The sequence below is a fragment of the Prinia subflava genome, chromosome 20 (genome assembly GCF_021018805.1).
Source record: "Prinia subflava isolate CZ2003 ecotype Zambia chromosome 20, Cam_Psub_1.2, whole genome shotgun sequence".
NCBI lineage: Eukaryota > Metazoa > Chordata > Aves > Passeriformes > Cisticolidae > Prinia > Prinia subflava.
The window spans coordinates 7,647,925-7,674,837 of NC_086266.1; the positions used below are offsets into that span (position 1 = coordinate 7,647,925).

General features: G+C 52.8%; 1 protein-coding gene across 2 annotated transcripts in view; it reads right to left on the reverse strand.

The window, feature by feature from the left end:
* The window catches only part of ARHGEF9 (Cdc42 guanine nucleotide exchange factor 9), a 192,449-nt gene extending 167,089 nt beyond the window's left edge, over window positions 1-25,360 (reverse strand). For both annotated transcript variants that reach the window (XM_063416581.1, XM_063416580.1), the window contains exons 1-2: window positions 25,224-25,360; window positions 432-3,157 (exon numbers count right to left, since the gene is read on the reverse strand). In XM_063416581.1, the coding sequence (XP_063272651.1) occupies window positions 432-3,089 (2,658 nt within the window). In that variant the 5' untranslated portion in view covers window positions 3,090-3,157; window positions 25,224-25,360. The remainder of the gene's footprint in view (window positions 1-431; window positions 3,158-25,223) is intronic.
* Between the last annotated feature and the right edge of the window lie 1,553 nt (window positions 25,361-26,913).

The following is a 26,913-nucleotide window of genomic DNA, read 5'->3' on the forward strand; positions in this document are numbered from 1 at the left end:
CATCACTCCCACAACTATCTGAGGTAAGAAAACACAGAGGCCAAAGAACAATTGCTGAATTCTGTTTGCCCATGGCCCACTTAAAAACTCTCAATTTGCTAAAACCCCTCTTCTTTGGAGCTTCTACTTCAAATGAACCTAAATGCAGAGAGGAAAAAAGCTAAATGTAGTGTCTAGGAATACATAAACTGCTACACCCTCTTCAAGAGACACTGATTCACTCAAAGGGTCACAGGAGAAGCAGCTCTGGAGGTTTAAGAGCTCAGACTCAGACTGATCTAAAAGCTGTGTCTGCTGCCACCATTCGTAGAACAACCGCCTTAGATGGAAATCCCAGTGAGGGATGTAACAAAATGCTTGCAAGTGCAAACCAGCTTTTTGAGATGTACAACAGCGTGGTTTTATTGCAAACCTTACAAAGTTGCTCCTACCTTTCCATTTTTGAGGCGTCCAGAAGAGACAATCCTCGAGACATGCACTTGGAAGGGCCTGCACTCCGTGCTGCTGTCAAACTCCTCCACTCTGTCCATGACCTCCACAGAGTTTTGTTCCACAAATGAAGTGGTTCCCCGCTTCTTAATGCGGTCACCAGGCTGCTCCAAACCCTGCCTCTTCACTGTGGAACACTTTAAAAAAGTCACTACAGAAAAGTCCACGTCAGCAACTGCAGAACAGCCCATGTCTGCAGCATCCAGAATATTCTCGGGAATGTCGTGAGAGGGTGGCAGGTCCCTGCCCAGGACCTGACTCTTCTCCAGAGTACTGACAGTGTCGTGGATCTCTGCAGCCAGAGCTGCCTGGGGAAGGTGGATCAGAGCCTCCTGTGCTGCAAAGGAGTCACCACTGGCAGCTGGGGAATGGTCCAAGTCCACAGTACCCAGCTTATTCACAGGAAGATCAGGACAGGGTGGCACATCCCTGCCCACAACCTGTGATGTCTCTGGAGTACTGCCCGAGTCCTGAATTCCCAGCTCAACTCCTGACAAGTCTTGTAAAGGTAGCTCAGGATTTCTCAAGTCCTGATTATCCAGTTCTGTCCTTGAAATTTCCTGAGCCCCAGCTGGAGATGGATCCGTGTGTTTAGCAATCACTGGGGCACAAGCCACGTCCTCAGTATCAAGTTTAGTCAGTGATGTCTGTGGAAGGTGGGTCTGAACCTCAGTCACTGCAGAAAAAGCACCATCAGCAACTGGAGAACAGCCCAGATCTGCAGCACCCAGATTACTGACAGGAAGATCAAGAGAAGGTGGCAGGTTCCTGCCCACAACCTTCTCCAGAGTACTGGCAGTGTCTTGAAACTCCAGCTCATCTCCAGACACGTTTTGCAAAGGCAGGTCAAGATTTCTCAAGTGCTGATTATCCAGTTCTGTCTCTGAAAGCTCCTGAGCAACTGCTGGAGACAGATCCATGTTTTTAGCAACCACTGGGGCACAAGCCACATCCCCAGAATCAAGTTTAATTGGTGATGCCTGTGGAAGGTGGGTCTGCACTTCAGTTTTTCCAGGAAAGTCCCTACTGGCAGCTGGAGAGCAGCCCAGGTCCACAGTATCCACACTATTCACAGGAACATCGTGAGAAGGTGGCAGGATCCTGGCCAGGACCTGGGTCTTCTCTGGAGTCGTGCCCAAGTCCTGAATCGGTTCAGCCAGAGTCGTCTGTGGAAGTTCAACCAGATCCTCAGAGGGGTCTTTGCTGTTCAGCTCAGCGAAAGGGCCATCTGCAAGCTCTGCCAGCTGGGACATGGATGGTTCTGGCCCAAAGGGAGAAAGTGAGGTCTCATTAAGCCTGTCCTTGCCACTGTCCAGGCCAGAGGAACCAAGGCCTTTCAGCCCGTCTGTGGTTTTGCAGTGCTGCACGGGCTCCTTCCCCGCTAAACTCTCAAAGCTCAGGTTCTCCCACGTGCCTGAATCCGGGGACTGCAGACAGGCTCCCACCGTGCAGAAGGCCTTGGCGCTCTCGTTCTCGATAACCAAGCCCTCCTTAGGGGAGGCAACATCCTGCCTGCGGCCCCGGAAACTGCGCTGAGGCCTCTTCTCATCGGGGGAAAAAGCCCTGGAGGAGCCTCGCAGCCGCCGAGCTGCCTCAGCCACGCTGGTTAAGAACCTCACAACACCCCCAAAGTGAGTGGCTTTGGCGGCACCGTTTGATTTTTTTCGCTGGCTGAGATTCTCCTCACATCTCGTATCAAAGTCAAAGTAAGAAGCATAATGATCAGTTGTATTTTCTAAGTTCTGGAAATTGGTTTCAGCCCTTTGATCTGGGAGCTTTGAATTATCTTTGCTAGCTAATGAAATTCCTTTCAGATAGCTCCAGACATCAGAGCTCCTTCCTCTCCTGCTCTCCTGTGGGAGCACAGCATACCTCTTTTGATTGTCCCCTTCTGTAACTGCAGGACTCTTGACGTGTTCAGAACTCAAAGACTCGCTCTTCCTGGCTGGTACTCTGTGGCAGTCACCATCATTATCCTCACCGTGTAATCTGCCACTGATATCCCTGAGACATTTACTTTCAGTGGTATCGAGTTCAGGAATGCTGATGTTCAGCTCTATGTCCTCAAAAGAAGAATCCAACTCCTCGATGTACCCCGCGTACGAGTGGCGGGAGGGCCTCCGGCCGTCGCCCAGCTTCTTAACCCTGTAGACAGCTCTCTGCCCACTGCAGTGGAGGTCCTCCTGAGGGTCGCACACATCCTGCACTCTGGGTGCTCTCAAATCCACGTTCTTGGGCGTCCTAGAGGATCTTCCCTTTTTTGACGAGCGTACCCGTTCCAAGAAGGATGGCTTTTTCAATTCTGAGACCTCAGAGGCCACTCCCAGCAGAATCATGGACTGGGGTCTGTCTTTATTCGTAGAGAGTCCTTTCCTTCGTCTGACAAAGTTCCAGATCCGGTTGCCCTTGGTTGTCTTCTTATACCTGTGTGTTTCCTCCTGCTCACTGGGCATTGTGTCCCCAGAGGCGCAGTGCTCAGCACCACAGGCCTCCAAGGCATCAGTGCTCCCTCCCTCCATGTTTCCTTGGAAAATCCTGTTGGCATATCCATTGGGAATGCTCATGGAAGCAGTACGCTGGCGGCCCTCCAGAATTTCCATCGCCCTGGCTCACAGGCTGGCTCCAGGAGTCACGGATGCATGGTCCTCAGATTGCTTTCTTCACAAGACTTTAAGGGAAAAGAACAAAGAAATGCAATTAGGAGCAGAAAACTTTCAGAAGACACATTCCTTAAAGCATCACAAGTCAAACCTTATCCCAGTGGCTGTGGTGGTTTTGCCCATTGATTCCAGGGAGGCTGAAATTTTGCTTCCAAACCATATAAATTTTAAAGCTACTTAAATCTGCTTTAAATGACTGAACATTTAGTGACCACAAATAAACTTCCTGCACTAATAAAGTTACCACAAAGTATGCTCAGAATCCCATAAATCACATCTTCGTTTTGCAAGTTGCAGAGACTCTGAATGCATCAAAGTTCATAGGAAATTCCAGTGAGTGTCCCTGCACATGTCACTGTCATCTCCACCATCCCCATCTGCCAGAAACTGGCACCATGCTCCCAATAGCTCAGTCTCTCCAGGCAGCCATTCAAAGAAAAGTCAGGATGAGCCTTTTCCTGGAAGCAATGCAACTCTAAAATACTACAACATCAGAAAACTCATGGAATATACAAGCCAGGTTTTTCATACAGTAGCAACCCAGCACGGGAATCCCTCCTGGCACCGCTCTACTCAATGAAAGCTGCTTGGCCACCACTCAATACTCCAAAAAACAAGTTCCCCTCAAGTGAGTTCCAGTGGACAGGATTGAAAATACAGTTCCCCCATCTGGAGCAGCAATAGAAACCCCTCTGAGCCAGCTGTGGGAATACAGCTGAACTCCTGCTCAGCTCCTAAAGCCTCCCTTCCACTGGACTTCATTTGCCCTGTGTCAATACTACAGCTTCCTGGGGCTGGATCTGCTGGGCCTGGGTTTGCTGTCTAGAAAGCAAAACTACATGCCAAGCACTCAACAGGGTTAAATTCCCTCAATTTCCAATCCCACTCTTAGGAGGAGAAAGGAAGAAATAGTGAGCCCCCAAGACATGGGTATGACAATGGAGAAACTCTCCACTTTGCCCCATGCAGCAGGAGAGCCACACTAGCACTGTGAACAGTCCCCACATCTAGTAAAAACATTTAAATTTGCTACTGCTGTTACAACTAAGGTTATTAATGCAGCAGCTACTGCCCTGGGCATCTCATGACCCTTTGCATTCATATAGGTTTGTTTCTACCTAGCCACCAACAAGGGATAACCCATGAGACCCCCACGGATGGCAGAGGCACCACAAAAGCAGAGCACAGCCAACAGAAACAAGCAGCATCCCTCCTTTTTGTGGACAACACTCATCTGGCTCTCCATGAGCCCTGCACAGGGGTTGTGCCAAGCATTTTTGGCACCAGCTGTGCCTCGGGTAGCAGAAATGAGCGTTTGCTGCTGTGGTGGGCTGCCAGATGTCCACTCACTGTGCTGCCCAACCGAGGCAAGGGGGGAAATAAGATGAAAAAGCTGATGGACTGCTATAAAAATCTGGTGACCTCTTTCCAATCACTTTCAATTTGATTGGTCACCAACTGATCTGCAGAACTAGAAACAAAGATAAAATTAACACAAGGTCTTATCCCCTCCAACCATGGCTCTACTTCCCCATCTTCTGAGGGATCTACCTCCCACCAAGGAGTGCAGAAGGATTGGGAACTGGGAGAGGTAAGGTTGGGACATAATAGTTGTCCTTTCTTCTCATACTTGTCCCAGGCTCCTGTGGGGCCTTCACAGGCCACGGCTCGGTCAGGAGAACCTGCTCCTGAGTGGGGCCTCCACTGGTTACAATTCTTGCCAGGAATCAGCTCCACAGGCTACAATTCCTACCAGGAACATCCCCCTGCTCTTGGGGAGCCTCCAGAGGTCTGGCTCCTGCCTTGTGGAGCCATCACAGGTCCCACTCCTGTGAAGGAGAACCTGCTCCTGCATGGGGCCTGCACAGGCCGCAGCTCCTGCCAGGGATCATCCCCCTGTTCCAGCACCTCATCCTCGCCACCCTCACCATTCTCAGGGCTCACACAGCTGCTTCTCACCCTTTTTTACCTCCCCATTACTTCTCCTGGCCATTTTTGCCCATTATTAACCCTGTGAGGTGCTGCCAGTCCTGCTGCTGGTTCTGCTCTGGGCTGTGGTGGAGCCACTGGTGGCAACGGCTGTGCCCACCACACTCCACGGTGACGCAACCTAAATGTGCACTGCCTAACACATCCCATGGTGACACAGCCTAAATGTGCACTGCCAAACACATCCCATGGTAACACAGCCTAAATGTGCACTGCCAAATACACCCCACAGTGACACAGCCTAAATGTGCACTGCCAAATACACCCCACAGTGACACAGCCTAAATGTGCACTGCCAAATACACCCCACAGTGACACAGCCTAAATGTGCACTGCCAAATACACCCCACAGTGACACAGCCTAAATGTGCACTGCCAAACACATCCCATGGTGACACAGCCTAAATGTGCACTGCCAAATACACCCCACAGTGACACAGCCTAAATGTGCACTGCCAAATACACCCCACAGTGACACAGCCTAAATGTGCACTGCCAAACACAGCCCAAAGCTACACAGCCTAAATGTGCACTGCCTAACACCTCCCAAAGCTACCCAGCCTAAATGTGCACTGCCAAACACAGCCCATGGTGACACAGCCTAAATGTGCACTGCCAAACACATCCCATGGTGACACAGCCTAAATGTGCACTGCCAAACACAGCCCAAAGCTACACAGCCTAAATGTGCACTGCCAAACACATCCCAAAGCTACACAGCCTAAATGTGCACTGCCAAACACAGCCCACGGTGACACAGTCTAAATGTGCACTGCCAAACACATCCCATGGTGACACAGCCTAAGTGTGCACTGCCAAACACAGCCCATGGTGACACAGCCTAAGTGTGCACTGCCAAACACATCCCAAAGCTACACAGCCTAAATGTGCATTGCCAAATACACCCCACAGTGACACAGCCTAAATGTGCACTGCCAAATACACCCCACAGTGACACAGCATCACTGGATACAACCAAATACACCCCACAGTTACACAGCATCACTGGATACAGCCAAACACGTCCTACAATCATACACCCTAAATGCACAGTACACCCTGCAGTTGCCCAGCCCAAGCACAGCCCATGCAGTCACACAGCTCCACAGTGGGTTCCTCCAGTTACAGCCCAGAGTCACCAGCCCAAGCACAGAAATGATGCTCCACACGCTGCCCCGCTCTGCTTTAGCCATCTCTTTACTCAGCCTCTTGTACCCACCACCATGGAGGTTTTAAGAGAGAACCTCCTTCCTCAGGCACTTCTGGGGCCTCAGCACCACCTGCCTCCATTTAAACCCTGCAGCAGAAATTCGTGCGGGAGCTGCGCTGCCATGGGTCCCTGCAGAGAGCACAGAAGCTTTTGTTCCCAAAACACCACGGGTTGAGCAGGACAGTTCCTCCATCTGGTGCCTGAGGAGGGGACCAGCTCCTCATTTCTCAGGCTGTTGCTTTGGGATGTGAGTTATTCCCAGACACTCCTGCTGCAGCTTAAAGACTAACACATTGGAATGGGTTAGAAGGAGTGGGTCGGGCGGGGAAGAGCACTTCAGTCGTTTCAAGTTGTGCAGCCAACTGGCAGCAAAAGACAGAAATCACAAACGGTCCTCTTTTTTTGTTTGTTTTCTCTTTCCAGTTTTATGTTTTATTGTTTTTGGCTGGGTGGATCCTGCATGAGGAAAGAAGATTCAAAGGGAAGAGGCTTGCCTGTGAAGTCTTTGGAGGGATGCTAGCACGGAGGAGACAGGCTGTTCCCCATGTAGCAGGCAAAAGAGAGCCCCTAACAAGGGACAGATCCTGCACAGCCCTCCCCAGAGAAGCAACAGAATCCAGAATCACAGGGCACATGGGTAGCTTTAAGATTAAATATGGGGGGTTGTATTATTTTTTTAAGCAGCTTTAAAGCAGATGTAAATTAGAGCTGCCACCATGAAGCCAGACTCGAGCACTCTAAGCAGAGAGGAGACACATTCTGTGACCAGTGTTCGGTTCCTCCTCTCCATCTCCTCTTCCACCACAGCCTCATCTGAACCTCTCCTCATCTTCAAAACCCCCTTGTTGGTGTTTGAATTCCCCCAGTCACCTGCAGGACTGCACACACTGAAACCACAAGCTGACCTTGGCAGGAGCCAGCTCCCAGCGCAGCCTCCTCAGTGCCCAACAGCCCCAGCACTGCCCCTGAGCCAGCGCCAGCCCCAGGACTGGCACTGCCTCACCCAGAGCAAAGCCTCCCACCACCGAGGCAGATTCCAGCCAGCTTCCCTCTCCTCCCTGAGCAGGAGCTCAGATCTGCCACGCTCCACTGCCTGCTGGAGATGCCAACACCTGCAGCAGCTGCCTGGGGATGACCCGTGCTTTCCATCAGCCAAGCAGGGCAAAGGTGGCTTTGCCAACCAAACCACATGGCCTTGGGGGCATTTAAACCCATCATGACAAAACAAAATCTGAGTACGGAGGAGAGCAGCCCTGAGAGTGTGTGATGAACCACTCCTCACCTTTCTGGGGTGCAGGAGAAAGAGGCTTTGAAGTAACACTTTGGCAACAGCTATTAGTCAGAAAACCACACCACTTGTCAACCACATGTTTATTTTTCCCCTCCTTGAGCTGCAGTTGCAGATGTCAAGTTGTAGCAAGTTACCACCCAGCAGCTGAGCTGGGACTATTATCACTTAAAGCAGGGCTTTAACCATAGAAAACACAATTACCTTCTGCCTCTTCCACTGCCCTCAGATGACCTGAGCCTAAGGAGGGTGGCTCAGCCGGGTTTGGAGACCAAAGGTTTGTGTGTTTGCTCTCCAAAACACACAGAATCTCACCTGGAGGGGAAGACAGGTTTATAAAAGTCCAGCTGTCAACCAAACACTGCCAACAGCTCCAGTGTAAAGGGCTGTGTGGGTCTCTGCCTTGCCCTGCTCTTCTTATCACAAAAGCAGCAGCACTTAATTCTGAAAATTCACTTTCCTTTTCCAGGTCACTGAGGGGGATGAATAAACTGAGATTAATAAAATCCCCAGCCAAGGGCACCAGGTGTGTTACACAAATATCTGTATCTACAGCCATGATTCCCCCTCCAAATTCTTTCCATATTTTTTGTGTTATCCCAATCTCTAAAAAAGAAATAGGTGCTCTGTATCTCACTCATGATTGCACAACATTCCCTTGGCAACAGGCTCTTCCTGCATGATACAGGTGGGAGTCAGAGCAATTTTGCTCCTTTTCAGTGTGATTTAGCAGACAGCCAGCAGCAATAACAGCACGGGCCCAGGGAACACTCACAGCAGTTGACAGTTCTCATAGACTTAAAGGACACTGAATCAAGCCCAAGCCATCAGGGCTGTCACAAGCCACCCCTCAGGGAGTGACACTCTGCATGGGCAATCTCCTGCTGCTGAGTTGCCCTACACAAGTTATCCACAAGCAAAGCAAATCCAGGCTGTTAAACCAGGTTAAACCATGAAACCAGGTTAAACCAGGTCTAAACGCAGCAGGGTAGCACAACCTTGTAAAAAGGAAGCATCGATTAGGAAAGGTCTGATCCAGGCTGAGTTTTCTCAAGAGACCCAAATGATGGAAAGAAACTGCTCATTTAACAGCACACAGTTCAGGCTGTTTGCCAGGCAGGCACCACACAATCCCTGAAATCTTCTTCAGATCACTGCAACAGGTTTTGGGCAACAAGCAGAACTTTTTTTAAAAATACATTTAGTGTTCTGAAGCATAGGAGGGCACTGGTAGAGGCTGCCCAGAACAGCTGTGGCTACCCCCGGATCCCTGGAAGTTTCCAATGCTGGGCTGGACTGGGCTTGGAGCAACCTGGGATAGTGAAGGTGTCCCTGCCCATGGCAGAGGGTGAAACAAAATGATTTCAAAGGTTCCCTCTAATCCAAACCATTCTGTGATTCCAGGATCCCTTGGTGTTGTGGGATCCTGGAGCACGCATATTCCAGTTTCCAGACAAATGGTAAATCCCTTCTATCAAGTGACCCGAAAGAACTATTTTGTCTGGGGCCCAGAGAAACAATAAACCTTTGAAGGGAACAAAGAGGAAATTGGTGGTGGGGTTGCCTTTGGGGCAGCCTAGACAGGATCACGTGCCAGAACCATCCTCTCCACCACAGAGCCACTGGCTCAACACACCTGGAGAGACCCAAGGTCGTCCTGGAGGGTTTTGGAGCCAGAGGCAGAGAGGGTCTGAGGCTCACTGCACCCCATGGGCAAAGGAGAAGCTGGGGGTTCAAAGGATGTCAGTACAGTCGGCTCCTGCTGGCACTGAGACAACCTGTGCTGTGCTGGATGCTCCAAGGACAGGATTTGTACTCACTGTGGAGCAGCCCCTCCAGACACCCCTCCAAGGCTCTCCTGTCACCTCTCAGCAGTGCCACATTTGCCCCAAGCCCTGTGTCCCCCCAGCACCACGTGGCCGGTGCAGCCCAGGCGCCGACAGCCTCGCCGGGCGCTGCCGGAGCTGGAATGCACCAAGGGCCCCCGGGGACATGATCTTCCACTCGGCTCTTCCTCTGCAGGATCCAAAATAACAAACAAGAAGGAGCCTTTGGCCATTGTTTTTCGGGGGAGGGGGGTGACGGGGAGAGGGCACGCGGCGCAGCCTGCCAGGAGGCATGGCTGAGCTAAGGAAGTCCTGCCTGGGCTTCGCTGTATCCGCTGCTCTCCACGAGGGGCGGGGGGAGGCAGGAAGGAGAGAAAATAGAGAACAAATGATCATATAACCCTTGAGAGAAACCTGTCTGCTCTCCGAGAGTGGATTTAGCCCAAGCATGCAGCGCCTCTTGCTATACAAAAGAAGAAGAGGAAAGAAAACCCCGCCAGCTCTTCCGTTACCATGTTCTACCACTGAAAAAAAATGGGAGGAAACAGATGTTAAGCTCTCCAGCATCAGGAAATTATCTCTTTCATGGGGGTACAGTTACTTCAGTGTATTTAGGTCAAACAAATAGGGAGAGAATCGTGACTTCTCCCCCTTTCTGTTTATGTCTCCGCAGACATTTCAGACTTGCTGGGTGCCACATCCAAGGACCAAGGGCAGAGCTGTGCTTGCTCACAGAGCACACCCTGAGGCTGCAGCCTGATGATCCAGTCCCTGGCACATCCCTGCCAGCAGATCCCCACCCCACAGACCACTGCTGCTCCTACAGAAATCCAGCATCCCGTTTCTGGGTGAAGGAGGACGGTTTGCTGCTGGCTCCAGGCAGGCATGGCAGCCCTGCAGCACGATTGTTCAATTCAGTAGGGGTGGAAGGAGAGACCTGGGCGAAACATCTGCAAAAGGGATCTCAGGGCCATCAGCGAGCGCGGTTACGACTTTCCGGCACTGCGCTCCCCAAGGAGCGCGCGGCCCGTGCCCATAGGAAGCGACCAGAGAATTGAACCAGCATTTCACATGCTCTGCAAAATCCCTTCCACAGGAAGCTAAAGCCCTTCATTAGGAGCAGGAGGCAGACAGGGGAGCAGTCTGAATCCCTTCCCAGTCAGGAGTGGATAGACATTATCAAAACACCGAGTTTTAAAATCACAGAATCATTAAGGTTAAAGAAAACCTCCAAGACCGATTCCAGCCATCAACCCAGCACCACCACCATGCTGACAACTAAACCATGTCCTCAAGGTGTCACATTCACACACTTTTTTAGTATTTCCAGGGACACTGACTACACCACTTGCCAGTGGCAGAAGGGGCCCTGCAGCAATGGTCTCCTCCATCACTGAGGGCAGACTACCAGACAAGATAACCCCAGGCAAACACACCACGTTCCCTGTGGCAGCAGCATCTGCCCCACATGGTTTGCACTGGTTTAAGCCAAAGCTTTTACAGTCCTGGATCTGCATTTGTGCTCCTGCTAATTCAATCTTCACCGGGCAGACGGATGGATGCACAGACTGATAGCTCCAGCCCTGTATTTATAAGGACGGAACTCAAAACTTCAGGCTGAGTAAATCAGTTCACTCATGTATAATTTAAACATTACTTCCTTCCCATTTCAGGGAGCTTTAGAGTTTGTGCGGTGGCTAAACACAATGAAATTAGAGCAGGAGACTCATCCTGCCTGCGGCCCAGGGGGAGAGAGAGAGAGGGAATTGCTCCACTGCATCTGTCAGACAAACTGGGCTGGTGCTGGTGCTGCCAGGCAGGAGCAGCTCACTGCAAACCCCACAGCTCCACACTGCAGACGGGCTGGCACTGCAGGGAGGTGCCAGCCAGCTGAACAAGGCACCAGTCCTGGGCTCTGCAGCACACGGAGCACTAAAACCTTACACCAAGCCAGGAGCTTTACATACACAGGGAAGGGAGAGAGCCAGCACCCAGCTCCCTGTGCAAAGCTGAGCAGGAGAAACCCGAGGTAAAAACAGAGATATAAAATCCCTGGAATACGACTGGAACAAAACAATGAACGTGTGACAGATCAGTTCTTGCCGAAGGTGGGTTTCAGACCAAGCCTCTCACAAAGCCCACACACCTCTGGCCCCATACCTGTGCTAAATGTTCCTCCAGACACACTGCTGACCCAGGAACTGCAGATGCAGATAAACCCTCTGCCCACTGAACCACGGCAGCATCACCCTTTGCACACTCCTCCACATTTCCCCTTTTCTGCAATTCTAAATTCTTCTGCTCTACAGAAAATAAATCTGAGGTGAGTCCTGAAGAGATCCAAAAGGATCCTTTTGGTACTGGCACCCAGGATGGACAGGGACCCCCAGGAAAAGGAGGGAGCCTGAAGAAGGAGTCATCTCCCAACACAAGGTTGTTTTGAGGCACAGTGGCTGTTTCCCCAGCCTCTCCAGCTATTTGGCACCAACTGTCACCAACCCAATACCAAAATATCTGCCACTACATGTACATTATCTAAGCAGTTCAGTAGTCAGTTGAAAGCAGATAATTATATGTAAGAACACTTAATTACTATCCAGTAGGAGCTGTAGGTACTTTAATACCACAGTGATGAGCCAAAACACAATAGAACAGGCACATTCAGGGGTCTACACCCATCCACACCCCATTAATGTCAGCTGAACCACTGGTCACCACAGTTTGGGAAGCAAAAACTTCTTGGTGCTTGTGACATTACTCTGGATTCCCAATTAGACAGTTTAGTAGAGATGCCTCAGGAACTTTACAGCTGGGACATTTCTTAAAAATCCTTGCCTTCTCCACAAATCCCTAAGCAAGAAAGCACGGTCTGAACATCAGAGCAGAAATCAGTAGCCAGCGTTTAATTGTTTATATCTTGAGACAAAGATAGTGTCTAAATAATTGTCTATTGTATCCCAGAGACAGCACAGGAAAGCTCTTCCCCTCGCCGGGAGCCTGCAGGTCACACATGCTTCTGCCATAACATTTGCTATAAATAATCCTCGCTGAGCCAAGCCCTGGGTTAGGTACAGACCAAGGCAGCGCTCTGCTCCTATCGGTTTCAGCCATTAGCCCTCCCCAGAGAGTGCATATCCTACCCTATTGTTCCTGCTCAAATGTTTGAAAGAATTATTTTTTCCTTGCTTCTTTTGTTTGGGGAGTTTATTTATATTTCCTCTTTGACATGGACTTACTACTAGAAGAAAGGAGTGCCACCTTACACGGCAGCTGGCTGATGCCAGCGTCGAGATGAGGAGCAGAGGGTCACGTTTGGAGGACACTGCCACAGTTACAGACCTCCCACTCTGGGATTCTGTGCTAATGTAGGTTCAGCACATTCAGATCAGGATTAGAAACAAACAGCTGGGTGCCAATGCCAGCCCCAAATTCACGTGCAGAGACTCAGAGCACAGGCAGCAACCCGTCCTGCTCAAACATTTGCAAGAATTATTTCAGCAGGTTACTCAGCAGTTCCCTGGTGTGGCTCTGATGATGTCAAAGAACACCTTACCTCTACTTAATTGTCTCACTTCCAGGCCTATTTCTACCTCCCAACAGATCCCAAGGGACCTGTTCCTCTCAGGCAGCTGCACGGGTGGAATTCACCCTGTTCTCCTTTCCCCCTTCCTCAGAGCAGCTGGACACAACCACACGAGCACAGGGCTGGGCAGGGGCTGGTTGGCTCTCATCTCTCCAAGCACCTCGTTGTGGAAAACCCAACTCATCAAGCACAGCTTTTTTAGTACAAGGTGAGATATTTCCCTACCCTGCTCTGAAATTGGTGAAAATTCTCACTTTAGAGCTTCAGGTATCAAGTGTACGAATGTCTTTGCCCTTAGCAGCAAACAATTCCTTGAAGAATCCTCTGCATTGTTTTTTCCATAAAATCAATCCAGTTTCTGGCTGTTGGAAGGTTTGATGTCCCAAACAGGCCAATGACACCTGCAGTGCCTCTGTCCACGGCAGCAGTCTGGGATATCCAGCTCAGGAAGGCCTTGCACTAAATTGCCTTTAGGCACATGAGAAAACTGCTCTGGTGTTTCTAGAAAATCAGAGTGACTGCCACGTGCCTGGCCTGCTCTCAGGCTGGGGCTTTTCACCCCATAAAGGCACTTTTAGGAGTCACACACAGAACTTTTAGTGGTTTGACACCTGCCTGCACCTTACTTTTCTTCACAAGGTTGGTGAAGAACACTCAAAAGGTGCCTCCTAGACAGGCTGACACCTTCCTGCTGCTTTCCCCCTTAACAGCAACAACCAAAAATCCCCCTTATCTCCATCCAGAGCCACTACACACCAAGCAGAGCACACGCTGAGCCCAGGCTGGCACACAGTGATGCTCTGCAGGAACTGTGGGTGGGTGGGTGATGCCTGCAGCCCAGACTTGGTGGCAATGCTGCTGTTGCTGAGCTATCCTGCATTTGTGCAGCCCAGCCTGGCCCGGCTGTTCCTCACCCAAGGCTTCAAATCCTCAGTTTATCAATCCCAGCCCACTGGGACTATCCCACAGGGACACCAAAGCAAGCAAGGCATGAGGGGCCGGGGGCACAGCCCTGCCTGGCCCAGGCACAGTGTCCCCAGCGTGGCTGTGCCCTGCCAAAGGCGCTGCCAGCTCCCAGTGCTCACACTCCAGGGCCTACCCGAGCTGGCCACACTCTGCTGGGGCAGGGAGCCAGCACTGCATCCAGCCAGCATCACTGCTCAAACAGAGGAAAAGCACCCAGCTTTTCATCTCCTGCCCCTGCCACAGGGACGGGGCTGTGGGGCACAGGTGGGCACACAGCCGTGTCTCTGCCTGCCCACCCTGCTCTCCCCAAGGCTGCTCACCCCTTGCTTTTAGGGATCAAAACTCAGCAGAGCAGGAGCAGCTAAAGGCTCTCTTTATCCCTATTTATGGATCAAACCCTGAATCTTTTTGCAAGGAGCTGGGGATTGTATTGTCAGTATTAGGCACCTTTCTATTTCACCCTTGTCTATATTCTGTATATTCTATAGTCTTTCCAGTGACTCCTTTTCAACAGAAAACAGATTTATTGCCATGCGTGGCAAAAGTCTGTACAAAAGCCACAAGCAGAGGAGGACAGGACCAGTCAGCCTGAAAGTGCCCATCCCCTCTGAGGTGCAGACCCAAGGATGAGCCCAGCACACCTGCAGCTTCACCAGGCTTTAAAACACAAATAGCTTGGGAACATGTGCAGGCAATATCTAGTTTCTGCAGGAAATTGCACAGCATGGATATCCAAACATTGCCATCAGGCAAAAAACAACATCTTCATTTGCCAGCTCATGTCACACAAACCTAAATTCTTTACAGGTGACAGTGCTCAATTCTTTACAGGTGACAGTGCTGAGCAGCAGTGATACACTTCCACAGCTCTGGAAAGCCCTGGAGCTCCACAACAGCCAGGAGTGAGGCTGCAAATCCTTGGAAAAGACAAGGATACGAGTTCTGCAAGGATGTGCACCCTGTGGAGGGTGCAGTGAGCCAGGACACCCCAGCTCGTGTTTCAAACCCTGCTGAGCTGCTGCAGGAGCTGCACAACTCCCACGCAGGCTCCACGTGCCTGCACAGGCAGGGCAGGGCAGGAGCAGCCCCAGCTCCCAGCAGCTCCCCAGCATCCACAGGACCTGCTCAGCTCTCTGCAGGTCCCTGCAGAGCTGTGCCTTTCTCGTGGCTGGAGCACCAATGCAAACCCCCCTTGGCTTCCAGGGGGTTGGATCTTTGCTACGTGCTGACACATTTCCACCGTGTAATAAAATCACCTCCCAGCCACAGGCTGCAGCACTGCCTGGAAATCCAAACCTTTAAGGAGTCAATCCTTCCTGCCCACCCCCTTGAGAAGCATCAAGAGTGCATTCTGAGCTGTGGACATTCCCAAATATTTGGCACACAGACTGCAAAATGTCTCAGGACATCAGGGTGAAGGCAGCAAATATTCTGACAGGTGACTCGTCCCAATGACAGCACCTTCCCAAAACCACTGTGATTCACAGCTCACGTCAGCAGTGTGGAAAAAGTGACCCCTTCTTCCTTCAGAGGAAACAATAGACGTGTTTAAACAAAAAAATAAATAAAGAATATGGGCTCATCCAGCAGAAAACCTGAGCAAAACTCAGTTCCCACAGAACCAAAGAGATCTTCCATTGACTTTAAACCCTCTTTTTCTTGTCTGTCCTTAATTCACTGTCCCTCTTGCCCACAGGAGCAGGCAAGAAGTGCCAGCCCAGCAGTGGCACTTGCAGAACAGCTGCTGTTTCACAACTACCTGCAGCAAGAAAATCAAGAAACCTGACAGAGCGTGCCAGAAATAATCTCCCCGAAAGACAGAGCAGTGGGGAAGGGCTGCAAGGAGCCATCCCTGGCACAGGGCACGTGAGGGCTTCAGCCCTGCTTGTGGACACAGAAACACAGGTCTGGCAGTGACCCTCCACCCACAGCCCCCCGGGGGTGACAGGACAGGTCCAGGAATGAGGCAGGAATGAAGTACTCCATGAAAATCAATGAATCCCACTGAAATCTTTCTGACCCTCACATCCAGGGCATCACCCTTGTTTTGTTTGTTCCAACCCTGGCAGAAGCCTGTGCTGAACTCCCCTCCCCTGGGTGCACGAGCAGAGAAGGGGCAAAGGAAGAGAGAAATTAATTAAGCCTCTCATGTGGGAGCTGGGTGTGTGCTGATTTCAAGGGTTGTCCTGTGCAGGGCCAGGAGATGGGATTTCAGTGATCCTTGTGGGTCCCTTCCAACTCAGGAACAAAGTTCTGACCCATCTCTACAACCATGAAGCTCCAGAGCCACCAGACCAAACCCAGCTGTTATTTATCCACCTTAAAATGTGGTGTCCCCACACCTCCACAGTCAGAAATCACAATTTAAACCATGTGAGGCTGAACCCCAACTCTCCACCACCAGCAAAGGAGCAGATTAACAGCAGGCTCTGCCTGGACTCTGCAGAAGATCCTGCCCCAGACTGCTGCTCCTCCAGAACTCCTCCTGCACGCTCAGGAAATGCCCCCAGACACCCCTAACCCTCCCAGGGGAAAAGCTGTGCCTTCAACACCAAAATCAGATTTCCCACTGACACCCACAACATGTATTAGGTGCCTAAACTAAATTCAAATTAGGGATCTCAGTATCCATTCTTGCCATGTGTAATCCTCCTGCAGCAGAGGGGATAGAAAGAACCAGAGAGGGTCCTCCAACACCACCTACATCCACAGCTCCTTCCTGCTTCCAGCCAAAGCTGCACCTCCTTTTGTGTGTTTGAGGGAAGATGGGCAATGCCTTGGATCCTCTCAGCAGTGTCCCAAGGAACATCCAACAATCAATCCACATTCCATGGAGCCCTGCAGCATCCTGCAGTAAAGCTCTTCCCAAAAAAAAAAAAAAAAAAAAAAAAGGTATTTTTCGACTGTCTTAATTAACACTTACAGCTTTTGCTGTAGCTGTAAATAAAGGTGAGACTTTCCTGGAATCAAAGCAAGGTGCCTGGAAAGATTACAGAGTAATTATCACACACCACGTTCCTTGAAATCACAGCAATAGACTCCCTGTATTTCCTACAGAATCTTTTTTGTGGCATTGCCCTCATCCTTTCTAGGGGCAAAACCCACTGATCACAGAGGAGCTTTAAGGAGTACAAATATGCCAGCCTGGATCATATAACTTATATATATATATAAATATATATAACCTGCTGCTTCCTCCTGTGCTCTGGACAAGGGCAAACCCTTCAGAGGAAAGAGGCAAGAACTTAATTAAGGAGCAATTATGGAATAATCTGTGTCTTGGAGAAAACTGCTTCTACCTGTGCCAAACATGGACTGGGTTATGTCATTTATTTACTTCCATTTTATACAAATATTTCTACCTAATGCAACCCATTACCTTTACAAAAGTTTATTTAAATACTTGGCTTTAATTATTATGGCAAGAAGTCACAGAGACCAATTATAGCCTGGGAAGGGGCCATAGAGGAGTTCCTGCCCTTGGAGAATTACAGGCACTGCTGCTGCACCCCAGAGTGAGAAAACATCAACCCCTGAGGGGTCAGAAGTGAAGATTTGGCTCTCACTGCAGCAGATCCCCTCTGCAGAATCCCTCTTTGCACGCACCAACTCATCCCCACAGTTCCCAGCACAGCAGACCTGGCCAAAGGTCCCTGTGGCCAGCCCAGCTGAGGGTTCAGCTGCTCCTGGCAGAACCCTCATGGCTCAAATGTTTGTATTTACAAGGGGCTTTTGTGGCCCCCATTCCTGTGGCCCCCCCAGCCCCGCTCTCCACGCCTGAGGTGCTGGGACAGCCCTGCCACCCCTGCAGCGGGGACCTCGCCCCAGTCACTAACTCTCTTTTTGCTTGGTTTTCCTTCCTCCCAGCAGCCCTCTCCTAGGAACAGCAGTGCAGCCTGTTCAATCCCGATTATTTGGCAGAGACCTGAGCCCTCCCAGCTCCGTTTGCCACCGGGAAACCCGGAATTATTCCTTTATCATAAACCAGCACAGCTGAGCCAGCACTGCCTGGCACAGGCCCACGCTGGAGCCCTACAAACCTTCCAGAGGAAGGTGTTCCTGCCCACCCAGGGCCTGGAACAAGATGTTCTTTAAGGTCCCTTCCAACACAAACCATTCTAGGATTCTGTATTTCTGGGGGCTCTGCTTTATATTCAGTTTGTTCATTCAAAACAAATTAAAACCAAGCAGAAGGGGATTTTAAGATCCACCCTCATTCCCTTTGGAATAGTTAAGGTCTGGCCTTAAAAATCTGCCTTTGCAGGAATGGAAACAACACGGTGTGACAAGAGGAACCATCAGCTGAAGGCACCAGGGCTGAGACCTGGGATGGTCCCACAGCTCCAGTCCAGATCCAAACACAGCCTCACATTGTCTCAGTTTCAATTTAACACAAGACTTGTCTTCAAGGTCTTTGCCCTTCATTAACCACCTCCATGAGCAACTGAAGAGAAAATTCATAGGAATTTATCACCCAAAATGAACCTGATCCATCTGGCTGTGGAGAAACCCTACATAGACTATACTCAGACATTCCTTAAATCATTTAACTAAATCTAAATCTAACTTAACTCTTAAATCTAGCTCTGAATTTAACTGAAGGACTGAGGGAAAGTCACCCTGGGAACAGCTGCTCAAAGCTCCCACCTCAGAGCAGCAGAGCCCCTGGGAGAAACCAGGTCCCTGCAAAAGGTTCTTATCACTTCTCTAAAACTGGAGCAGCAATAACAGGAAGAAAATGTTTTGGCAGGACTTACACCACATAAAGTCAACTCATCAGCCAGCGGTGTGTGAAATCTCCGTGGAAAACACAGAGAGAGAGCACAGGGTGCAGAGAGCATCCCCCAGGCTCAGGTGGGCTCCAGGCACCCCCCCTGGCCATGCCCAGAATTCCCACACCATGGGGGCATGCCCAGCATTCCCACACCATGGGGGCATGCCCAGCATTCCCACACCATGGGGGCATGCCCAGCATTCCCACACCATGGGGGCATGCCCAGCATTCCCACACCATGGGGGCATGCCCAGCCTGCTGGCATCACCCACACCGTGCAGCACAGAGCATTCTGCGGCAATGCCAGGACAGCACCCTGAGCCCCGCTGCGCCTTCCCCGTTACCCTGGGCAGACACCGGCAGGGTGACTGCAGGACACGGGCTGTGCTGCTCTCCTGGCCTTCTCCCAGCACCAGCACACAGTGTGGAAACCCAGCTGAGGACATGGACTGCACCCAGGAACGTTGTCCAGCTCTCTACAGCACAAGGAGGGATGGGAAGATGGTAACAGAGCCTGGGGGTGCCTGATGGGAAGCGCCCTTCCAGTGCAAACCCAGAAAACACCTTCCACTGCTCAAACAGCCGGTGAACGCCCTCCTCATCCTCCTCTCCCTCCTCCTCTGCACTGCCAGCCCAGCACCAGCCTGGCCGAAGGAGGCCAGAGGGTGCCATGGTGAAGCCCAAGTGCCCGGCTGGAGCTCTGGCCAGCAGGTTCTGCGGCCAGCAGGACGTGTGACCTCCCCTGCAGTGACACAGCTCCCGTGCCGGGGCAGTGCTCACACCGCTGCTCTTGTTCCCTCACACAATAGGCACTTCTCACAGCCACGAGTGACACGGGGCAGCTTTAAACTGATTAATGGTTCTCTCAAACAAGCCCTGAGTGTGCAGGAGGCCCCTGGCAGACAATGCCAGCCCAGTGGCAGCAGGACGGCATCAGCTGGTGCCCTGTGCCAGCAGGAGAGCAGCAGCTGATGAGCTACAGCCACTGCCAGTGTGGCTTGTTCAGCCGAGGGACACGGCCCGGCTGCTGCCAGGCTCCCCGTCCCTCTGCCAGGCACGTGGCAGCACGGGCACAGCACAGAAGCCGCCTGGGCCCCTTTCCATGGCAGCTCACAGCTGCTCAGGCACCCTGCTCCGCAGCCCCAGCTCACCCTCACCAGGGCTGCCCAGGGCTCCACCAGGGCAGTAACAGCTCAGGAAACAGCCCTGGGAGCTCCCAAGCTGAATTCTGCCCTGGCATGTGGCACTGCAGGAATACCACATGTGCAGCTTCACTCCTTACACCTGCCCTGGTTTGGGCTGGCGGCCAAAAGGGAATGAGAAACCCGAGGAGGGTGAGCAGCCATCCCCGCAGCCCGGACAGCAAAGCCTTCAGATGCTCCTGCTGGCAGCCAAAACATCCCAGGCAGCCTGAAGGGAGCTGTGGCTCACACAGGTGAGCGAGGAGCAGCTTCTGCAACGTGCAGAGCCCAGCCTGGGAAAGGCAGCTATCGCTGCCAACCATCTAAGCCACAAAGATTAGTGGAGGGAGAAAGGCAAAGAGAAAGCAAACACAGAGCAGCTCACTCCAACACTGATAAGAAACTGAGGCATGGCCAGCTGAACAGGCAGCCTTGGTCAGGACATGAGGCTGTGGCAGGAGAAAACAGAGCTGCCGTGTGCTCTGCCTGCCTACACACAGCCTGAGATCCAGGCCACGTGTGCTGGCATCTCAAAGGCAGCACTTGGAGGGTTCTGTATCTCCCCTTTGGCATCCCTCAGGATGTGCCTGCTCAATCCCACCTGGCTACACAAGGTGTCCACCACACACCATCCACAGAGAGGAGCGGGCTGAGCAGCAAAACCCTGCAAACTGCAACAAAGGACTGTGCTCTGCCTCATCCTCGCTCCAAGTTTTCCTTAACCCCGAGGTTTCCCATGAAAAACCAGAGGGGCAGGTTTGGGCAGAAACACAGGGATCTGGGCTAAGCGTGAACTCTGCACAAAACCAGCCCGGAGCTTTGTGCTCCTCCTGCAGCCCTGGCTATCCCACCACATCCTCTCAGCACAGTGAGCCGCTGGAGGATGTGAGCAAGCCCGAATCCTGCCCTTGCCCCAAACAATAGGCTCTGCAATAATGGTGCAACCAGAATTTCCTGTGCGGCGGCGCGCACCAGCTCCCGGGAGAAAACACCCTGGGAAAGCTCTGCCACGGAACACGGCGTCAGGGCAGCTCCTCCAGCTCCTGCCCGTGCTGGGATGCTCCTCTGGCAACAAGGAAAGCACCACTACCGGGCTCAGGCTGAGAAGCAGGGAAAAAACCACAGCAGTGGCTTGGAACAGAAGCCATCCATCCCAGGAATGGCTGTGGGTAATCCATTATCGCAGCAGCCTTTCGCAACATCTGGACCTGGCTGTTCTCTCACGGATGTTTCATATCCTGCAGTGCTTGGGAAGGCAGCACGGAGCAGGCTGGGGTTTGGGAGGCTCATGGAAATCTCTCCATCTCTCCTGGGAAGACGGCACAGGAGCAGCAAGGACAGAGCCGCTGGTGGCACCAGAGGCACCAACCGCAGCCAAAACGCTCCAGTGTTGGAGCTTCTACCTGGAATGAGGGATCAGCACAGCCCCAAACACTGGGAAAAGCCAAGGACAAGCTCCTATAGCAAAGCAGGAATGGTGGATGATCCCCGACTGGAGCAGGGGAAGAGCCCAGAGAGTGCCCTGAGAAGGAAGGAGGGCAGAGCTGAAGTGGCAGAGCTGGCCACAGCCACCACTCTCCATCTCCCTGCACCACTGAATGGGAGAAAGAGAAGAAACTGGGACAGAAGTCAAGCCTGGGAGGTAGGGAGTAGCAGCAGGAAGGTGTCTTTAAGATTTGGTTTTATTTCTGCACACCTTCCCCATCACCCCGGGAAGCCCATCACTCTGGATGTGCAGAGAGATCAGCATTTACTGCAGAAGGAAAAAGCTCAGGAAATGGGTGATGGCACCTGAGCCAAGCTTAGCAGCGATCCTGAACAACTGGGGATGCTCCAGCACCTCCATGAGACCTCCTGGAATGAACACAACTGGCCAAATTCAGTCCCTTCCTGCTGGATTTAGCACACAAACTGTAACCCAGCAGCTGGGACATCAAAGAGGGAACCAGGGAAGCACAAGCAAGGTTTTCACCCCATTTCTTCCATCAGCTCCCCTAATTCATCTCTGCCTTGTTCTCCCTAGGGCTGAAGAGGGGATGAGGTTCCCACCAGCCAAGGCTGTGGGCACCAAGGCTGACCAAATCCCCCCTGCACCTGCAGCAGGTAAGTGCTGAAGTGTTGAAGTGTTGAAGGGGCAGAGAAAGCCAAACCTCAATCCCAGGATTAAGGAGGGCTCTGCGTTTGGGATGGGGACAGAGTGGGTGAGGACAGAGATGGTGAGGCTGGACAGCACACACTGCCTGGGACCCCAAATCCAACACACATCCCACACAAAAAACCAACCCCCAGAGCTCCAGCACAGCTCCTGGTGTGCCACAGTGGAGGACTGGCTTTACTGGGCAGGACTGGGTCAGGATGAGCCACTGGTACCTCAGCAACACCTTCCAACAGAGGGGACAGAGCTGTGGGCTCCACACCCTCCTTCCAGAGAGGAAAAGCAGAGAAACCTCATGCAAGAACCCCAGAGCTCTCAAAACTCAACATACAACAAGAAACAATTACTGGGAGATAACTGGAAAAGGCTTTTTTAAAGAGTTTCCTTGTAAAAAAAAAATCCAAGGCTACTCCACAGTTTCTTATTTTAACAACTACTTGGAGCCAGCAGGCTGCAGTGGGACTGGGAACTGGTGTCCTTGCACTCAGCCCTCAGCACTAAAGGACCCAAAATTCATTTGTTAGTGTTTATTTGCACAAGAATTCTCCCCCAAACTCCACGGTTCCCAGACATGCATCGCTGCCTAATTCTCCAGCCGAGTTCACCCTGCCCATCTTCCCGCCACCAAAATCCTTTGTGATGTTTGCAAAATGCCCCCTTCTGGCAAATTCCAGCTCAGGTTTTCAGGTCAGACCGTGCAGATGAAGAAAACTCCAATAAATCTGTCATTTGACGGAAAATTAATACCATGTCCTAATGTCAGCACCAACCCAGAAATAACCTCATTCCCACAGCTATTGCGTGCTGGATGCAAGAAAGCCAAATACAACAGACTTTTCATTAGAAAACACCCCACAAAAATCAAAGTTGGTGATGCCTATGCCCTGAAACGAGGCTGGCAGGGGGCCATGGGCAGCACACGTGGTGACATCCCCAGCTCGTGGTGCCAGCAGGAACCTGGCCCATGGAGGGGCAGGGTGGGAGCAGCTCCCACCCCCATCCTGAGGCAGAGGAATTTTATTAAATCAGCCAATAACAGTGCAAAAACTGTGGATGTCTTTGGGATCACAAGACACAATTACAGTGGCAGGAATACAGGCAGAAATAACTCCAAGTGTTACTGGGCTGCAGAATTAACTGTGGGGTTTTCAGCTCCCAGAATGAGATCCTTGGGATGCCCTAGACTATTTCTGAGGCTTGGTAAGGTAAATTGAAAAGCAAACACATTCTCGAACTTGGCCTGGAAGTTTCACAGCATCCTGCAAGCTGGAGAGAACAAAAACTCACTGAACAGGATGGCTGAGAGCAATTAGCACTCAGGAAAACGAGCGGTAACAGCGGGCAGGAGCCTCCGGTGCTTGGGAACCAGGACGGGAAGAAATAACGTTTAAAACAGGTGTGGGATGAACCAAAAACGGAGCAAAGCACCAGAAATCAACTTGTTGCACCTGTGGCTTCCAGTTCAAGCGTTCCAGACTCATCTTTCCAAAGCAGACCCTTCTGCAGCACTCTGAACTCATCAGGAGGCTCCTCCAAGGAGGGGATGCATTTTCCCTCCCCTTGTGATGATGAACCTGCCTCTTCCTCCTCCCGGCAGCTTCTTCCCTTGGACCACCCCCTTCCACCTGTGCCAGCGATGGCACCACCCAGAGCTCCCGGGAGTCCCACCTGGACGAGCTCCTGAGCTCTGGGACAGCTCCTTGTGCAGGAGGAGAGCGAGGCAGCGAGGTCACTGTCACCCCTCTGAAGGACAGAGCCCTCCCTGAGCCACAGCGGGCACCTCAGTGCCCCCCAGGGGGACTCGGAGTGGCCTGGAGTCTGTAACTTCCCTGGACACCCCGGGTGCTGGGCAGCAGCGTCCCCTCCCCACCCCAACACAAACCCCCGGCCAGGTCTGCTTGCGATGCACAGAAACCAAATGAACTCCAGGAAAACGAGGCGGCACAGCAGAAATTCAGCACTCCCAGTCCCTGCCTGGTCAATGAGGCACCAAATGCCACTGGAATGAGCCATCCTGCCAGCACTGGAGCAGGACCCAAACCCTCTGTGCAGGAGCTCAGCAAAGCATCCACCTGCTCCAGCACTTACTGTAACAGACCTAAATCTGGCAATTTTACTTTCCCCAAAGCCAATTAGAGACGATACCGGGGAGGGAGTGAGCAGAATTCCATAAATACTTGATCTACACAGCTACAGTAGGTTTGGATCCAGCAGAGGCCGGGTTTAATACCCTGTGACCAGCCAGCCCAGTGGGCTCAGGGGTGACCTGGGCACCGCAGGAACACGGAGCTGCTGCCGGGCTCTGCCCTCGCTCGGGGAAGGAGCCGTGCCTTGTTTTATAACAAAACCCGAGGGAGGAGCAGGGAGGTGATATCAGCCATTAATCCCCGCATTTTGAAATCTCTCATAAATGTTCAGGTGTAAAACAAACTCACCAAGGTGGGGGTGGGAACAGGAACCCTCCAGCCAGGCTCTGTGAGCACCTGAGACTTTCTCTCCATCAGCTTCCCCAAGACCACTAAAACCTGTAAGAAGTGAACGCTCCCAACCACAGAACTCCCACCAGAGCCCACAGAACTGCTCCCCTGGACTCAAACACGCCTCGAGTCAGCCTGGGCGAGCAGTGGCCCAGCTCCTCGGGAGCTCACACGGTGTGAACCGGGCTCAAAAGCGCTCGATTCTGAAACACACGGCGGAAAATAAACCCGGAGCCGGGCCCGCGGCAGGAACTGCCCCGCTCAGCTCCGAGCTGGTGCTTCCTCAGCAGCTCCAGCACAGCCAAAACACCCCAACAAAGAACGGATTCCCACGTGATGTTACATAAAAAAAGGGAGGTTTTGCGAAACTAATCCGAACTTCGCGGCTCTGTGACCGTTCTGGGGGACAGGAGGGTTTGTCCTGCAGGTACCTGCGCGGGGGTGGCACGGATTGAAGGGGTCAGAACACAGAGAGAAGTGATGCGAAACTTCACTCTCATTGAAGTCGCGGCTCCGGGGGCGGCCCCAGCCCCACGCCGGGATGGGGCCGTGGTGCTGCTGCCGGCCCCGCCGCCAGCCCCGGTACCAGCCCCGGTACCAGTCCCGCCGCCAGCCCCGCTCTTACCTCGTCACCGCATGGCCTCGGCGCCGCACGCTCACGCGGTCCCGGCGATCAGGGCAAAAACTCTGCGCGGGCGTCGGAAAGTTGAAATGTTCTTAAAAAATAATAATCTTACAAATAATAAAAAAAAGTTTTAAAAACACCAAAAAGAATAATTAAAAAATAAAAAAAAAAGCGCCTGAAGGTGCGAGCTCCTGCGAGGGACTCAAGTTGGAAAGCAAAAGCAGGCGGCGGAGGGGGTGCCCCGCTCCGGGAGCCGCTCCCGCCGCCCTCCCGGCTGCGCCCGGGCGCTCCCCGCCGGCCCCGGGCCGGGAGCCCCGGCAGGGCCGGCGGAGCGCTCAGGGGGCGGCGGCGCGGCCCCCCCCGAGCCGGGCTCGGGCCGTCCCCGGCGCCCGCCCGCGGGCAGCGGGGTTCGGGGGGCGCCCGCCGGGGCCCGGCGCGGGCCGCGCCGCTCCGCGCATCCCCCGCGCCCCGTCCCGTCGGGGCCCGCCCGGCGCCGCCGCCGCTGCGCGCACACGGCACCGACGGCGAGCGACGGGAGGTGAGGCAAAGCGGCTCCGTGCGGGGCCGGCTGCGCTGCGAGTCGCGGGACCGCTGCGGGATCGCTCCGGGATCTCCGCGGGATCGCTCCGGGACCGCCGTGCGCCCGCCCGCCCGCCGGGCCCGGCCCCCGCCCGCCCGGCGCCGCCCCGGCCCGGGCCGCGCTGTCCCGGTGCCGCCGGAGCTGCTCGGGGCTGGGGGCGATGCCCGCACGCAGCGCTCGGGGGTCGCTGTCCCCGCTGTGTCCCCGCCGTGTCCCCGCCCCGCTCCGGAGAGAAGAACAATCGGAGGAAGCGCGGCCGCGGCCCGTCCCACGCACCCCCGGCACCCCCGGCGGCCGAGCCCGGGACGGGCACGGACGGGCACGGAGGGGCCCTGGGCTCTCCCCCAGGAGTGCCCGGCCCGCCAGCCCCTGCCGGGGGCTGGAACCAAATCATGGCTGAGGTCCCCTCCATGGTGGCGAGAAGACACCTTGCCTTGCCCCGGCACACCCAGAACATCCGACAGCGGCTCTTCCATCGCTGCCGAGCAGCAATTCCCACACGGCGGGAATTCAGTTTGCCTCGATGTTACCCAGGCTTCTGATTCCCGAATGGAGTTGCTGTCACAGGCTGTTATCTTCTCTTGTTCCCTGTCTCCGGGAGGAAGACCCCTTCTTTCCCCTGCTGGGCGAGGGGGCACAAACACAGCTCCTTTGGGTCTGGCCAGGTGCTTCAAACCATCCCTTGGAACCAGAACCACCTGCAGAAACAGCGCTGAGCCTTCCCCGCAGCACCAGGGAATGGTGGAGGCTGGAAAAGCCCTCTCAGACCATCGAGTGCAACCATTCCCCCAAGTGCCACATCCACACGTTTTTTGAACGCTGGAAAATGACAAGGCAGAATTTTCTCCCTCATTTTTCTGACCATGCCTCCCTCTCTCCATAAATCCCTGCAAATCCAGGCTTGCTCTCCATGCTGCTCTCCATCCCTGTTCCCACGTGGACAGATAGGCGATCACACAAATGAAGAATTGCTTTGAAGAAACGGCCTTTCTAGCATTAAAAATATTACAGGGAAATTAAATAATTATTTGGACAAGGCTTAGTGGATTTAATTGCTGCTTTTCCTTCGTGTGTAATTGGTGTTTTAAGTGATGTTAACAGTGTTTCCCA